Genomic DNA, 17928 nt, shown 5'->3' on the forward strand with positions numbered 1-17928 from the left:
AAACTGAATAATTTTTTTAATAAAATTATTTTCTCAATTGCAGTTTTATACAGAATTGATCAAGATGACACCTTCATGCCAAGTTTTTATATTTGGAACACATACCAAATTGAGCCTAACTGAAAACAGGCTAATCAGAGCAATATATAGGTGATGAAATATGTAGAAATGGAGTATTGTGCAAAAATAAAGTTTAGTTTGACATAAATCCATAAAAGAGATTACAATTAATTTTAGAAACCCTAACTGTATTTGCTTTGGCAGTATGATGGAAGTTATCAAATTATAGGTAGAATAATGGGAGATAGAATTAGTAGGTGTATTGAAAAGGGTTATACTAAGGCATTAGATGCCTTGAGTGGGCTCTGTAGTGAATGTTGTTAGGACGATTAACTCATGAGTCTGACAATCAAGGTTTGAATTCCAGCTCTGCCACTTGCTGTGGAAAATGGGGTAGTCTTACTGTTTTAAGTCTGAGTAAAAGTGGAGATAATAAAACTAATACCAACTACATAAAGAATATGTTAAATTTAAGCATTTGATAAATGTTAGCAGTTCTTGTTTGTATGTTACCATTATCATCATCATCATCATCATCATTGTTTCTCGAGGTCAAGTCTGGGCTCCCCCTTTTTATCTGTGTGACCTTGGTCTTTGTTTCTCTAAGATTCAGATTTTCCAGTGTATCATCACCTACCTCCAGGATGATTGTGAGGGATTAAATGAGATAATATTTACAAAGTACCTAGCTTAGTGCCTTGCTAATAGTAACTCCTTTTACAGATGGGTTCAACTAATGAGTCATTATCCTCTCAGAATTATACCATAGGCTTAATAACATTTTCCAGGTATGTTGAAGGAAGGGATTCTTTCTTTGCATGCAAGGTTAGCCTAGAAGACTTTCAGAGATATTCCAAAGTTAATGTTATGTAATTGGCATATATATATATATATATATATATAATCTTTATAATGTAAGTTTACCATTATCTACAAAATAGTACTGAATTATTTTGTAATAATTGATAAGAGGAAAGCTAATAAGACCCTAAATTAATGATTTGACATGTCAGACAGCATTATATAGGTCTTCTGGCTCCAAATGCTGTGTTCTTCCTGTTAAACCATATTATTCCCTGAGAAGAAATAAAGTGATAAAACACGTGGGAAAATTCTACATCTTGGGAAAGCTAAACAAAAGAGGTTTAAAACTTTCTGTTTATGCGATTGTTGTCACCACTTAAAAAATAGCAGTGACAGAATGGAAGGCGTCTGTTTTTGTCATTCCTTGGGATTTCTCTGGTACCAGTGGTAGAGCAGAAAGATATTAAAAGAGATGTTCATGTCCCTTAATTTTTATTCATTTTAATTTTTAAAGGGAAGAGTGACTTTGTGTTTAATGACTGCTCTTCAGTCTATTTTATATCTTGTAAGCATCTGACAGTTTTGTTTTACATTTTATAGCTGCAGCTTATCTTCTGGTGTCCCTTATACCAAGCAATTCATTCCGCCAGATGTTCCGGTCAACAAGGTCTTTGCACATCCCAACCCGTGACCTTCCACTCAGTCCAGACACAACAGTAGTCCTACATCAGGTCTACAACGTGCTCCTTGGTTTGCTCTCAAGAGCCAAACTTTATGTTGATGCTGCTGTTCATGGCACTACAAAGCTAGTGCCCTATTTTAGCTTTATGACTTACTGTTTAATTTCCAAAACTGAGAAGCTGATGTTTTCCACATATTTCATGGATTTGTGGAACCTTTTCCAGCCTAAACTTTCTGAGCCAGCAATAGCTACAAATCACAATAAACAGGCTTTGCTTTCATTTTGGTACAATGTGTGTGCTGACTGTCCAGAGAATATCCGCCTTATTGTTCAGAACCCAGTGGTAACCAAGAACATTGCCTTCAATTACATCCTTGCTGACCATGATGATCAGGATGTGGTGCTTTTTAACCGTGGGATGCTGCCTGCCTACTACGGCATTCTGAGGCTCTGCTGTGAACAGTCTCCTGCATTTACACGACAACTGGCTTCTCACCAGAACATTCAGTGGGCCTTTAAGAACCTTACACCACATGCCAGCCAATACCCTGGAGTAAGTAAAATGATAACTCTTGTATCTGTATCCTCAAATTGATTGGAAATACCTGTTTTTCCCGTTGTGGGATGTAGTGACAAAATATGGGAGTACAGTCTGACTTTAACTGTTCTTTCTTAAAGATTTAAGGTTTATTTGTTTTCTTGAATACATGTATAAAATGTTATAAAATTGATAAGTGTGTGGATAATTTTTCTTAGGTTGATATTGCAATTTTACCTCTAATGGAACTTACCTATGTTAATTTGTGGTTTTGTTAATGAGTCTTTCATATATACCTAATGAAAAAATTCAGCTTTGTGATACAGTTTTAAGGAAGTGAGTATTTACTGTTTAGATATTATCAACATCTACATGCTATGCTAAGCTGTAGGCTAGACAGTATTTTATCTTAGCTGTAGTATTCCCTAGGGTTTTTTTGTTTGTTCACACTATGTTCAAGTGAATGAAATGGCTAAGAGGTGGGCCTATCAGAGTACAAATACATACCATCTAAATCTGATCCCTTTTTCTCTGCAGACTATAGGTTTTATTTTAAATTTTCCCCTCTCCATGTTAGGCTGTCATTCTTGGATATTTCTTTTCATTGTTGCCTCTTGCTCTTTGTTGTAAACTCAAGCTTACACCAAGAGGGTATACATCTGGGAAGGGGGTTGGAAGCAGAGTGCAGAATGCTTTTTGAAGCTGTTGTCAACCCAGAGGCTAAAAACTGCTAATAAGAAAATTTTTTTGCTTATTTTAAGGGGAGTATAGGAGGAGGAACTTTTTCAAGACATTCAGCATTTACTTAAGAGCTCAGTCAAATGACTGCAATAAAGGGTATTTTAAGTATTGGTATCCTTGAATTATGTGCTACACGTCTTTTTTCCTGTTGAAGGAAGAAAGGACATTAACTGTCCTTTAGACATAATGTAGTGAGTTGTTATTTCTCACCCAGAAAGAATAACCTTATTTCCTGTTAAGAAAGTTAGAATGCCTATAATAAAGGAAAGAAAGTGAGTATATTAAGTACCAAAAGAGGTTCAAAGCCAAGGTTATAAGAATACGGAAGGAGAATGAGAGTCTGCCGAACTTAGAAGGAGTTAGGACAGAATTTATTAAGATTCAGTGGATTTTTCTCTATCGCATTCACATAAATAATCTCCAATTTAGTTACTAATCATGACGTCTGTAAGTTAAATATACCTCTGATGAGTGCTGGATGAGTTAGAATATTTATCCCCTAATGTTGTTAGGCATCAATGAAATGTAACATCTTTATTTTAGAACTTATCAGTTAGAGATTTTTCATGAAAATGGTGCTTAAATCAATTTTTGCCATGAAAAATATGAAGGTTGGGGGTTTCAGGTCTTATTGATAAGTATGTATTAGAAGAACAGCCCTTTCCTAACATGCCCATGAGTAAATGAGTTTATAAAACCATAGCTAGTGATTTTACTAAAACATTAGTTCCCGCATTTCATCCATCTTGAGCTGGATCATCTATCAGTCTAGAAAGATCATTCCAAATGTTGGCACAAAGTGTTTTCTCAAAAACAGTATTAATTCAGGTGTAATTGAGGGGTGTAAAATCTTTGTGACAAAGTAATCATTTCTCATTTACTATAGAAAAGGGGGGCAAAGGATGGGCATACCATCTCTGGAACATACATTTGACATTATAAAACTAGTAATTTAAACAGTTTTAAGACTAAAGTTGAACAAGTTGAATTTACTTGTTTTTAATCTGGAAATTCTATTTTAAGATTTTCTTTTAGTGAATAATGTATTACATTTTAAAAATAGAATCTACTGCTAATTTTATAGCTATTCTTGGATGGTACTGCAATCTAACTTAATTTGTGTAATTTTAAGAACTGGTTAATGAGCATAACACTTAGAAATGAGAAGCAGATAGATCATCATAATGCTTATTTGCCCTTTTCAGGCAGTAGAAGAGCTATTTAACCTGATGCAGCTGTTCATAGCTCAGAGGCCAGATATGAGAGAAGAAGAACTGGAAGATATTAAACAGTTTAAGAAAACAACCATAAGTTGTTACTTACGTTGCTTAGACGGCCGCTCCTGCTGGACTACTTTAATAAGGTAAAAAGATATTTTCTGGTGGTTTTTGTTTCTTTTGTTTTTACAAGTGAAGGGATGGGGACCATCATCGTGACATTTAAAGAGGAATAATTTAAATTGTTTATAACTGAAAGTTTACCACTTCTTTAAGGTTATTGGGAAAGCATTTAAACCTTTAGACACCTTGGAGGAATTTATATTTTGAGAGTTAATTAGCTACTTTTGAATAGTTTTTATTTTGATTTGGTTTTGGATTATCTATGTGTGTTTTATCAGAATCATAGAATTTTAGGGTTGGAAGGAACCTTAATGTACCATCTTCCACCTAAAGATTAAATCTTCCTCTCTGTGGGAATTCATTCTAACTTATGCTTGGACAGTTCAGTCCTAGAGGTCTCCAGAAATAGCTTACTCCATCTTTGGATAAGTTTCATTGTTAATATGTTTCTCATTTTAGTTAGCCCAGATCTATCTATCTTTTTTAACTATAAGAATTCGCCAGAATACCAAAATATCATCTTTAGAGTTAATTGTTCAGAGCTACAGAAGTTATTGAATGACTATAAAGGAATTGCTACAAATTACACTTAATTTCCTTTAACTGTAGAAATTAAGTCTAGGTTAATTTCTGTATATTAAATCTAAGACTTGGGGCTGATGTTTTTTATTAGGCCCACATTTTTTGGCAATACTTTCTTGAACACTTTAGTATCTTAAGCTAATCAACCCAAAATAAGGTTATTTAAGATTATCTTCTTAAGAAAACTTTAAAATTTGATTCTTTATTAGTGTACAAAATGAAATTAACTGTGCTTCTGCCAGGACTCTTTAAAGGAACTCTTTTAAAATTTTGGCATTAATTTAGAAACACTGTTTTCCCAAGGTTTACTGCTTAAAGCTTATTTTCAAAAGAAGATTTGGAGCTTTCCTGAATTTTTTTTTTTTTTTTTTTTTTTGCATTACGCGGGCCTCTCACTGTTGTGGCCTCTCCCGTTGCGGAGCACAGGCTCCGGATGCGCAGGCTCAGCGGCCATGGCTCACGGGCCCAGCTGCTCCGAGGCATGTGGGATCTTCCCGGACTGGGGCACGAACCCGTGTCCCCTGCATCGGCAGGCGGACTCTCAACCACTGCGCCACCTGGGAAGCCCCTGATTATTTTTTTAAAAAATGAAAGAAAACATCTCATTAAAGTAGAAGGATTTCCAGTTGTACTATATAATAGCAGTTTCCAGTACCTAATAATGAAATAAAGTCGATTAACAAGAGTAATGCAGCTACTTTTGGATGATTATTATGTAGATTATTTTCAAAGCCAACATACGTTTTGGGCGTTTTTTTCCCCTCCTGTTGTTCTTCCCAGTAACTAGCTGATGAGTGCTTCAATAATACCAAGTGTATTTTATTGTTATCTGGAACTTAACATAATGTAGAAGATAAACCCATTATAAAAAGAAACATTGTTTCTACTGAAACTTTAAAAATATTCCTGTCAGCACCTCTCTTCCACCATTGTGGATAATTAAGATTTGACCAGTGTAATACTAGTAGACATAACTTTTCTCTAAGTTGCATTGAGGGTTTCTTATTTAATATTATCTTTTATTATATTACTAAGAACTAGATGTAGCTGTCTCTTTTTTGTAGGTAAGAAAGTAGAGAACCTAAATGACAATTTACTTCTATTTTTTTTATCACCTAAGTGTTCTGTTCAGATTCAGAGTTCTCAAACTGGTCTCTGTGTTTTCTAGTGCCTTCAGAATACTATTAGAATCTGATGAAGACAGACTTCTTGTTGTATTTAATCGAGGGTTGATCCTGATGACTGAGGTAAATACTTTATTGCGTTTTACTGTAGATTTATTTCAGTTTAATGTTCTCACCCAAACTTCCTGTTTTGTGGATATTTAAAGTTTATTGTAAACTGTTTTACAGGTGTCTGGATTTTAAATATGCAGATCAGTAAATGCTAATTTACATTCCAAGAAGAATTAGGTCACAGTTTTTGGGTGCTATTTTCTTTTTCCATAGTAATTACATACTTTTCCCCTCAGTTTGTATTTAGAACACTTGAAATAGACTAGTTTTATAAATTCATTTGTAAGACTAGAAATGGATGAAATCTGTAGGATTTAATTGAGGGCACACATAATTTCTCAAGAGTGTGCTTATTTGACCCAGTTCCTCATCAGAGGAAGCTAGTGAGATTGTTACAGGTGGTTACAATCAGCTGTTAATTTTTCCCATGATTATTGAACATCCACAACTGTGAGATGATTTTAAGTCCACAGAGGTGCATAGTACCCTTTAGTCTAATAATAATGGAGGTAAGATGAAAGTACATGCCATGGGCACCATGAAAATTAAGAGGTAGGATAGTTTTTTCAGTTAATGGTATTATAGAATAGGAATACAACATATGAAACTGCACTTTGAAGAATTTGGACTTGCAGAGATAAGTGGGAAAACATTTAGGTAAATGACTTAATCAGCACAAAGGCAAGAAGGTATTGGTTGTATTCGACAAATACCAAATATTTCTGTTTGGCTAAAACAAAAGTATGTGAAGAGGAGTAGTGAGAATTTCATTCTTTCATTCAACAGATGTTTGAATGTCTACTCTGTGCCAGGCATTGTGCTAGGCACTGGGGATACAGCAGTGAACAAGACAGACATGGTTCCTGTCCTCACAGCTTACAGGTTAAATGCCACACAAGTATTGTTCAGATTATGTACTGCCACAGATTCTAAGTTATGAATTTTCAGCTGTGAATTGCGAATAGCAGTACATAGGCTATGGGGGACTGATTTGAGAGGATTAGAAAGAAGATGCATTGGTGTAAAATGAAATAGGAAAAAACTAAGGATTTCATTAAGCTAGTACTGTTAAAGGAATCAAAAGATTTAACAAGCCAGTATGATTAAAGGAATTCCTACCTTTTGGAGTTCTTTTACTTCTTCAGACCTACTATTTTGAGCATGACTGACAGCTATTTCACCACTGTCTTTCATAGAAACCCTGCAAAGTTAGTTAAAGCAGTCACCTGGTCTCCCCAGTCTTCTGGTTGTTGCTGCTGCTTTGTAATCTCTAAAGCTTGCAGCCTTAGAGATATGTGCTTAGAGCAAACAGTAACCCCCCCCTAAAAAATCAGATTAAATAAATTATTCCTTCAAAGTAAAATGTAAACACAAATTATCACACTGAAAGTGAGGACTATTTTGTATTTTAAAAGAGCTGAATGGGAGCATTTGACTTGTGGATAGAAAGCAGATACATTTACTTTGTGCAGATATACACACACATAGTCTTAGTCTGAAAACATCTGTCATAGAGGATGAGCAGTACCATTTTGTGGCTCAATAAAAGTAAAAGTGAAGTGAAGTTTTTCATTTTTTTAAATCACTTGTAGTCTTTCAACACACTGCACATGATGTATCATGAAGCCACAGCTTGCCACGTGACTGGAGACTTAGTAGAACTTCTGTCAATATTCCTTTCAGTTTTGAAGTCTACTCGCCCATATCTTCAGAGAAAAGGTTTGATTAATCCTACTTCTTATTTTTGTTAGTTTAACAATTAAAGAGAAACCACATGCTTCAGAGAATTTGTCTTTTTCTCTAATTTATGTACGGAAAATGGGGTGATGTTAGCTAACCATTAGGAAAATGTTTATCATGACCTCCTGATGTAAAACTGGAATGTTCTTGTCTATTTTCTTTATCTCTGCCTGAAAAATAGGCAAGCATGCTATAAGTGTCAAGATTTAGGAGATTGGAAAATATTTCTAAGCACAGTAACAACATGAGTATTTGTGAAGTTCCTCTGGCTGGAAACTTACATGGCTTAGGTTAAATCATTTATTTTCAAGAGAAATAACTATAAAACAAACATCTCTTGTGTCCCTATAAAGTAGTGTGAACTTTGAAATGCATATAAATTCCTAGAAAATGGGGCATATCATCACTTAAAACATGTGCTTTTAAGAAATACAGCAAGTTTAACAATAGTAGCCATCTCATGAAAATAATCACTTAGCTTTCACCAAAGATGTTTATGTAATTAATTTGGATTTCTTAGTGTAAGCATTCTGTAGTTTACAACAGAAAATAATTGTGAGGAAGTTTGATCTCAAATGGCATATTTACATATGCTTTTGTGTTTGCAGATGTGAAACAAGCATTAATCCAGTGGCAGGAGCGAATTGAATTTGCCCATAAACTGCTAACTCTTCTTAATTCCTATAGCCCTCCAGAACTTAGAAATGCCTGTATAGGTAAGTTACTTGGAAAATATAGCTGTGTAAAAACCTAGTGGAAGAACATTTTTGTGGGATTGTGTGTGTATATGTAAGATGTAATGTTCTGTAGGGTTTGGAAGACATTTGTACTTCTTATGTGTGACTTACACTGGCCAGCAGATCCTAAGAAAATCGAGTTCTGTTTCTTAATATAACATTTCTTAACATACCTGCCTATGTCTTTATAGGCAGGTCACTTTATATATGGGCTTGCTGACCTAAGGTTATCTCTAGATCTCTTACAGCTCTGAAATCTTCTGATCCTATTTAAACAAGAGAGTAGAGTCATGCAGATGTTTACAGATTAGAACTGACATTGTAAAGAGTGGGGGTGATTATTTCCCTTTGAGTTCTTTTGCCTGAAGATACTTCCTAGTAGCTGTTCTTAGACTCCTGAGTATTTTATATTTTTACTAATTGCATATTTATAATGATAATTTGTGTCTGTTAAAGGACCCCTTGTTTTAAATTCATATTGAATTTTTTACTGCCTTAGAAGCCATTTAAATAATCTTTAGAGACTATAGCTACTTATATACAATTTCTCAAAATGACATGTATAACTGTCATGTAGAAGCAGTCAGTTTTGACAGGTGTTGGCCTGATATTCTGTAGAATTACAGGCCTTCACTTCTCCATTAAGAGGGGAAGGGTGCAGGACTTCCGTGGCAGTCCAGTGGTTAAGACTCTGCACTTCCACTGCAGGAGGCACGGGTTTGATCCCTGGTCAGGGAACTAAGATCCCACAGGCTGTGCAGCGTGGCCAAAAAAAAAAAAAAAAAAAGAGGGGAGGGGTGCATAGCAGTAACCTCTAATTGCCAGAAACTCCGCCAGTAGCCTGTCATCATGAGCTTTACTCCTATGTAATTACAGGATGAGAATCAGTCCAGCTAGCATCATGAAACATTAAAAGTAGATTAAGGATTCTCAGATCCAAAGAATTTTGAACCTTAGATTTATAAGCTGCTTTGGTTGATTTTATGAAGATACATAATCAGTATGCATTAAATATTTCCCTCAGTGTACTTCTCCATGATGCTTCTCTCAATAGTTTTAAACTTTGGTTTCTAAATGATGCCCGATTGTTGTTTAGTAACTCTGCTGATCCAGATTTGATTAAGCATCAGACAGAATTTCTCCCAGAGTTAAGTGCTAAAACAGTTTTAGACTGTAAAACTTTTTAGCTGCCACACTGCAGTCAGTCACCCCAGTAGGATTTGTGAGTTTGAAAGTAGCAGGTAACATACTCCGATTTTTAATACCCAAATTGTGTTTTTATTTTCAGATGTCCTCAAGGAACTTGTGCTTTTGAGTCCCCATGACTTTCTTCATACTCTGGTTCCATTTCTACAACACAACCATTGTACTTACCATCACAGTAATATACCAAGTATGTATTCATCTAGCACGGTACTGAACATGGTTGGCATTTAATCTTTCTGCACACTGAAACATGGAGATTTATTTTTTCCATTTATTCTTATTGTACACTTTTAATGTCTTAGTGTCTCTTGGACCTTATTTCCCTTGTCGAGAAAATACCAAGCTAATAGGAGGGAAAAGCAATATTCGGCCTCCGCGCCCTGAACTCAATATGTGCCTCTTGCCCACAATGGTGGAAACCAGTAAGGTATGTTGGGATGCCAGGAAAACCATGTTTTTCTAGTACACAGTAATTTGAAATTCCCCTCTGGCAGTTATGAGTATATTAGACTTAAATGATCATTTTGTGGATCCTAAGAAGATTAGACTCATTTGGACTTTTTCCTGCTCTGAAATGTTGGTTGAATATTTGCAAAATCAACAATAAGCACAAGTAGTAAGTTTTTTTCCCCCTCAAAAAATATCCTAACAGTCTCATTAGTATTTGTCAGTAGGCTAAATTATAAATGGGTCATATATATAAATCTGAAAGGTCAGGTTAGGTACTTACTATTGTTTATATTTCGCCATATAATCAATGACTTCTTTTACTGCCCTCTAATTATAATCCTTTGACCTAAGCCTAATTATCACTGATTGATAGATTTATCATCATTTGTAGCCTAGTTCTTGTTCTCTAATACTTAACTCTAAAATAATGCTAATTCTAAATTATAGAGAGAAGGTACATTGACACAGGATAATTTATCAGTTCCAACACTTTTCTAAACAATTTTTCCACTTTATCTTTCCTCACCCCACTTTATTCACATTCTCCCTTGCCCGCTGTCTTTAGATCTTAACTACATTTAAGAGGTTCTTAGAAGATAAAATATTTAAAATAATTAACACTGTAGTAACCATTACAGAAATTATTTGGACTCTATTTCAAAAATCAAATTTAATTCACTCTTCTTGATGCTATGTCTATAGAACTCAAGTGTCACATTTTAAAATCCTACAGTAATTTTACTTTATTAAAGTATATAGAAATAAGGGGTAATTTTAATTGAAGGCATTTGCACACTGAAAATAAACTTGTGGCAATTAAGATCTTAATAACATTAACAGAAACTTGGAATTTAAAACTAGGTTCTTATAGAATTTAAATATTTAATCAGCTTTTTAGTTAAACTTATTACGTTTGCACAAAATATGCTCTTTAATTTATTATACAATTTAAGTGCAACCATTTTATCATCTTTAACCTTCAGGGCAAAGATGACGTTTATGATCGTATGCTGCTAGACTACTTCTTTTCTTATCATCAGTTCATCCATCTATTATGCCGAGTTGCAATCAACTGTGAAAAATTTACTGAAACATTAGTTAAGCTGAGTAAGTATAAAAGATGAGCAGTAAATTCCACTGAATTATTTTAAGCCCGTAGCCATTCAGGAAGGGGAGGAAAAAAATGAGCCAATCCTTTTTTTTCTTTTTTAAAGTGAATGTTTAAAAATATTAATTATTCTCGGGAACATTTTTATGTTTATTAAGAAAACACCAACTTACTGGTTTCCATTGAATAGTTCTTCCCAGAGTTTCAGCTGGCTTATAAAGGAGTGTGGAGTAGGGCTGATCACTTTTGTACAGAGAAGCCCAAATCCTCCTCCATCTGCCCAGCAGAATTTAAAACCAAAAACCAAAAACTGCTCTGCTTAGGGAGGCAGGCTTAGAGATGGACTTCCCCAGCCCTGATCTGAGGGTAAGATGAGATCAGTAGTGCCAGCTGGCAACACCGGGAGCAAGCCGAGTGGACTTGCCAGGGTGAAGCAGAGGTGCATATATGAGTAAATTAGGAGGTAAGTCTCATAAAATAGAGGGGTGAGTGAGAAGGGAAACTTGAAAAGGAAGATATGAGAAATAGAAAAAATAATCAGTGAATTATGAAGGGGGGGGAACCTTGAATTATTTTTATGTAATATTGTCTCTCTGAGGATGTGCCTGAGAGCTCTTAGAGGACTGCTCCCTTTGGGTGACTTTTTCCAGCTGATAAGTCTTTAGAAGATAAGTAGCCCTCCAGGTGTCCCTTACCTCAGTACCTCCAGAGTTCTCAGGCTCTGTGTGCCCTGTGAATCTGTTGTCTTTAGGGATGGCCCAGGATCCTCTCCAGTGTACTGTAGTTTTGTTTCAGAGCATGGGAAGTGGAATACTCATGGAACCACCACCCAGGTCAAGAAATACAATATTACCGTATCCTAGAAGTTCCCCCTTGTGCTCCTTCTCAATCACAGCCCCTTCCTTCCTCTGGAAAAGGTTTTGGTCCACTATAGATAGGGCGAAAGATGTGAACATACCTTAGGTTTTGTTATCCAAGAAGAATGAAGTGGTAACAACTGTCAGGGATAATTCCTCTTCAGAAAAACCATCTTATTGGTAAGTGTTTAGAGTGTCTTCAGATTTGAAAGGGTGTTCCTTCCACCGGTTATCATTAGCTAGTTTTATATATATGTGGCTGAAGATTGGGGGGTGGACGGGTGAGGATATGTTCAGATTGGCCATTTCATGATTATATAATTGGGTTGTGGCACTTGGTAAAAAGCTAAAACCTAGCAGTGGCAATGATCAAGTGTGGGGAAATATCCAGGAGATCTAGTAACACAGCCTTGCTCCCAGATAAGAAGGAAGACTTATAAAGATGCTGACCTTAAGAAAAGTTCTTAGTAATTGTGTTCATATGATTTATACCAAAAGTTACATGAGGAGCTATTTTATCTACTTGAACAGCTCTGACCAAATAATGAATGTTCTACCCTGTGTGGGACTGTCTTCCTCATCAACACAAATACCTAGTTTTGGGGAAATTAAACATGGGGAGGAGGAGGAGGAGGGAAAGAAAGGAAACACACTTAGCCATCCATATTAGCTGAATCAACTTCCATAATAATTTATGCTCTCATCAGTTATACTCAGGAAGCACAGTTGTGCTGGCTCATGGTGTTTGGTTCTCTACATAAGCACTATTCTTTAGAACTTTCTACCAGGATGGAAATATTCTCCAGCTGCATCACCATCCACTGTATGATAGCCACTGGCCGTATGTGAGTGTTGAGAGCTTGAAATGTGATTAAGGAAGTGAATTTTTTATTTTAACCAAATTAATTTTAAATAGCCAGATGTGGCTGGTGGCTATTGTATTGAATAGGACAGCTCTAGATATAAACCAAAACCTTAAAAAATTGAGCAGGAAAAGAATTTTTTCATGGTTATATCTTAGTTAATGTAGAAAATTGGACATTATTTTAGATATGAAGTAAAACAAAGACCTAAAAGCAGTGCTTATGCTTCTTACAAATGGAAAAATTATGTCCCAGTGTTTGAAAGTAACTCCCTCTTCTAGCTGAAATGACTGTTTCCAAGGAGAGGCCACTAGGAAAGAGTTTGAGAAAGCAAAGCCCACATTAACGACTGTCATGGGAAGCAGAGAGTTGATAGGGAGTTTTAATTTGTATAGTTTCTTCAAGAAATTATATTTGGCAACAAGAGAGGGAAGGGTAAGTTTAAGCTGGTTATGTCCTTGATCATTTGAGTCTTAAGGCTAGGTGGTCCAAGGGCCAGAATATCGTGACTGTAGGTAGAAGTGTCTCAAGACCTGTATTGGATTGCAGGTCATTCCAGATTTGATGAAAAGTCTTTATGGTAATTCTTACATGGGTAACTGAGTAGATTTTAAGATTTGTTAGGGGGATAAAAAGGAATTACACAATAATTGTAGATTAGAATTACAGGGGATAGAGTTGTAGGTCCTAAATAGGAAACAAAGGGAGCGTTGAAGTGCTCTTGAAGTGAGGACAGTCAGGCATAGGGTTAGGGGAGACAGAGAAAAAGTGGGAAGAGAATTCAGGGAATGTGAACAAAGCTGCTGACTGCCATGTGAAATACTAGTGTGTCTGAGACCGCAGTATTTTGATATTTAAAAAGCCAATTTTTAGCCAGAAAAATTATGAAAAAGAAGAATAGTGCCAGATTACTGGCACTATTGATTTCCAGAATACTTACTAAAGATAACAGTAATTTTTAAAAATTTTTTTGATATTTAATACATAGTTCGCAATTCAAAGCAATATCAAAAAGGTATACATCACCGTTTCACTCACAGACATGCCCACCATCAATTTTATTCTTTTTTTTCCGCATAAAAACGGCAAGTATTGGTTTATTTTCTCCCTTTCTTATGTAAATGTCCTCCATATTCTCGGAGGACCAACTGTGGATTGAAATTTCCACTACAGTCATTGTATTACCATTTTATATAAGGATATTCACCATCGGGGGCTCCTGGAACCAATCCCCCATGAATACCCAGGGAATGACTGTAAACTCTAATGATTAAAACCACACGATGCAGATATGGAAGCACATAAGTAGAACAGTGGAAAAACAGCCCCAAAACAAACATAAGGATACACAAGGATTTGATAGATAACAAAGATGACATATCAGAGTAGTGGAAAATGGGTAATATTGAGATAATTGCCTAGCTGTCTGGGAAAGGAAAGGCAAGAGTAATATCTTCTTTGCTCCTTAGACCAAAATACATCCTAGGAGGATTAAATATTTAATTGTGAAAAATAAAATCCTAGAAATATTAAAGAAAAAACATAGGATCATATGGATACCACCTTGAGATTTGAAGGACTGTGTTAAGCAGGACACGAAACCCAGAAACAAAATAAATTGAAATTTTTGACTACATAAAAATTGAAAGTACTACATGTTGAAAATGCCATAAATTGAATTAAAATACATACAGCTAATGGGGAAAATACTTGTATTCTTAATAGGTAAATGGCTAGTAGTGCCAATGTACAGAGAGTTTTTAGGATTCAGCAAGATGGTAAAGAATATTAAAAAAAGCAAAGGACATGAAGAAGGCAGTACATACACACACACACACACACACGTGCACACACACACACACACACACAATAAATGTTTGGTAACCATATGAGAAGTTGCCAATCCTTACTAATAAAGAAAGCAAACAACAATTATTTCTCTTTTTTTTTTTCCCCCAACTATGAGATGAAGTTTAGATGATATGCATACTTACACAGTTTGGGGAAAGAGGAGATCTTATAATGGGGTCAGTTTGGAGAGGCAGTTTAGATTGTTCATGCCCTTTGCCCCAGCAGTACCAGATCTAGGAATCCACCCTAAATCTACTCATAAAAGTGTACAATAACATACATAGGATGTTTATTTTCAATTGGTTTGTATTGGGTAAAACTGGAAACAACCAAAATGTCTATCAATAGAAGCCTGATTAAGTAAAACATAGTTCATTTGTATTATATAGTCTTTAAAATAAAAAGATAGGAATTGACCTTGTTTCACATGAAAAAAACAAATTGGAAAACATACAGAATATGACCACATTCTTATAAACAAGGGGAAAAAAATCAGTACATGTAAAAAAAAATGGAGGATTATAATCTTAACTGTATAAGGATAAAATTATGGGATGCTTTTATTTTCTAGGTTAAATATCTAGAAGATTTAAGTTATTTGTAATGTTCATGCATTGGTTTTATATTTGAGGAAAAAAATTTTTTTCAAAACATAGAAAATTGGTACTGCAAACCCTAATCGTACCAAATTTTTTAGGTACCATAGTTCACGTGCAGATTAACAAGATGTTCTAGTAAAATTAAACTAAATAACAAATCCCTAGATGTCATCATTTAATTTTCATTTTTAGGGACAAAACAATATCATCTTTATTATTTGACATTAGTTTTTCTTTTGTTTTTTGGTTGTTTCTTTTTTTTTTACTTTTTGACATTAGTTTTTGAAAGTTTTCTTAATGCATTAGTAAGTGAAAGATTTTTTAAAAGATTTTTTGCAAGTAACATGATGTACCTAGAAAATCCATAATCTTCAAAATCTCTATAATTAAAAAAATATAGTTGATAGAAGTAAACAGATTAAAAATTCATATTATAAAAAGCACAGCTCTTGTTCATGTTTCAGCTTTTTGTGATATGAAGATGGTACTGACTGGAGAAACAACTGGTTAGCTGTTTCCCAAAAGGCTTCTTAGGATGAATATACTTTAAACAAGTGCCAATCATTCAGTACAGATAGGAAACCAGCTTTTACCCATCCACCAAGGGCAAATCCATTTATCCTAGGTTATACATGGTAATTACATTTAATAGACATACATATAATTTAGGGTTTGGTTACCAGTTTGTTAATTTACAAAGAAGAACTGGCACAGGGATCTGAATGTTACATGGTAGGGCCAGCAGATTTTTTTCCAGTAACCTACATGGGAAGCTGAATAAACAATAATAGGTGGCTCAGTGGGTATGAAGTCCAAAATAGGGGAATTAGAAGAATCAGATGTGATATTCTAAGGCCAAAGCTCTCACTTCCCATGGATAATGCTTGGATGGGATAAATACTCCTATAGAAAGCTGGACAAAGAATCATAACACAATTCAGATAGGAGAAACCCTAACTAGTAAATATACATACGAAATATTTCATCCTCACAGCAATCATCTGAATTACCATTTTACCTACAAAAACAGTTTTTTAAAGATTTTTCTTTTAAAAACACACTCAGCCGCTTCTACAATATAAGGTGCTTCTGTTGAGGAAACAGTATGTTTGGAACAGCTTTTCATTATTGCTTATTAGTTCCTTCATGGGTGGGCACAGGGTGGGGTAAGGACCCTATTGTTAAGGATACCTGAAGTCACAGGATGAAGAAAGATAAGTGATACAGGAGCCAGGATGTTTTAGGCCTGCCCATCCTGTTTACTGAGGTAAGGCTTAGAATTGTGCCTGTGAATGCTGGTGATTGCATCTCCCTGTGCTTTGCACCCAGTAAGTGACACCCCAGAAGGTATTGGAGGGGTGTGTGGAATAGGATGGCATTGGCCTCTACCTTAAGTCAGCAGAGCCAACATACTCCTTATCCTCAGTGCTTTGTGAAAATGCTGGAAAGAAACTGAAACTTCTACTCTGAAGGGATGGCCTTCCTTCTAAAGGAGGTGCAGCTCAGATAGGGAATAGGTAGGACTGTGACAGAGGTGTCTTTATCTCACCATGGGTGGCACAGTGTTTTCCAGAGTGTAGTGTATAAGATGGCCCAGGGAAAATAATTTTCATGTTAATAAATGTGAATAGATCCTACTTATTACAAAAATAAATAACTCGTACACCAAATGCATGATTTTCCTGGATGTTATATTGCCGAAGACAAGGCTAATGTAGTATTAGCCTCTCTGAGTCAATCTAAAAGAACAGTATCAAGTAAACAGTACAGGTGATGGACAGATATGAAAACAGTCATGAAAATGATACATGAAATGACTAAAGTTTGGGAAACACTGATTATTGAAAAGATTATGGGCTTTAGAATCAGATAAATCTGGGGTAGATACAACTGTATCACTCACTGGCTTTTGGGATGAAACAGCAGATTATGTGATCTCTCAGAGCCTAATTTCCTCATCCAAAACGGGCTAAATGAGGAAAACATAATACCTTCCAAATTTGATGAGAAAATTAAATGTGATTATCTGACGTACTTAGCACAATAGATGTTAGTATATTTTGTTCTTCACTTGTAAAATAAAGATACTTGAATCAGAGTATTACCTGAGAACAATCTGAGATCATAGAAGGCCTCCGTGTTTTTTTGTTGTGGTAGTGCTAGCTTTTTAGTAGTTGTGGAAAATAGGAATAAAGATTGTTTTACTTTGAGGATAATGTCGGGGTGGTGGTGGATAAAGTCTAGAGGATCTTAAATTGTAGTATGAAGCCTGCTTTCACATGAGAAGGTTTATGTCAGAGCAGCCCCTAGTTCATGGGTTGGCAGACTATTTTTGCAGTGGGCCGTGGGCCATATTGCCAACCCCTGCTCTACTTTTATGGGTAATTATGCAGAGACATGGGAACATAGGAACTTTCTTCCCTGTAGCCAACAGTGTTGATGACATGCCCTTGTTTGCTTATGTGTATTGTGATGTTATGATGGGTAAATGCCTCCAGTCCAAACCAGATTTTAGGGTATTAGTTTCCTTGGGTC

The 17928-nt window shown here is 35.4% G+C and overlaps 1 protein-coding gene across 1 annotated transcript in view; it reads left to right on the top strand.

Annotated features, from left to right (window-relative positions):
• USP34 (ubiquitin specific peptidase 34) overlaps positions 1-17928 on the top strand; it is a gene marked incomplete at its 5' end in the record, with an annotated part of 242243 nt that overhangs the window by 217572 nt on the left and 6743 nt on the right. Inside the window, 8 exons of the mRNA XM_079720517.1 lie at positions 1465-2099; positions 4031-4188; positions 5916-5994; positions 7575-7701; positions 8331-8438; positions 9748-9852; positions 9968-10092; positions 11099-11222. Coding sequence (XP_079576643.1) covers positions 1465-2099; positions 4031-4188; positions 5916-5994; positions 7575-7701; positions 8331-8438; positions 9748-9852; positions 9968-10092; positions 11099-11222 — 1461 coding nt within the window. The remainder of the gene's footprint in view (positions 1-1464; positions 2100-4030; positions 4189-5915; positions 5995-7574; positions 7702-8330; positions 8439-9747; positions 9853-9967; positions 10093-11098; positions 11223-17928) is intronic.

Source organism: Hyperoodon ampullatus (genome assembly GCF_949752795.1).
Source record: "Hyperoodon ampullatus genome assembly, chromosome: 15".
Classification (NCBI taxonomy): Eukaryota; Metazoa; Chordata; class Mammalia; order Artiodactyla; family Ziphiidae; genus Hyperoodon; species Hyperoodon ampullatus.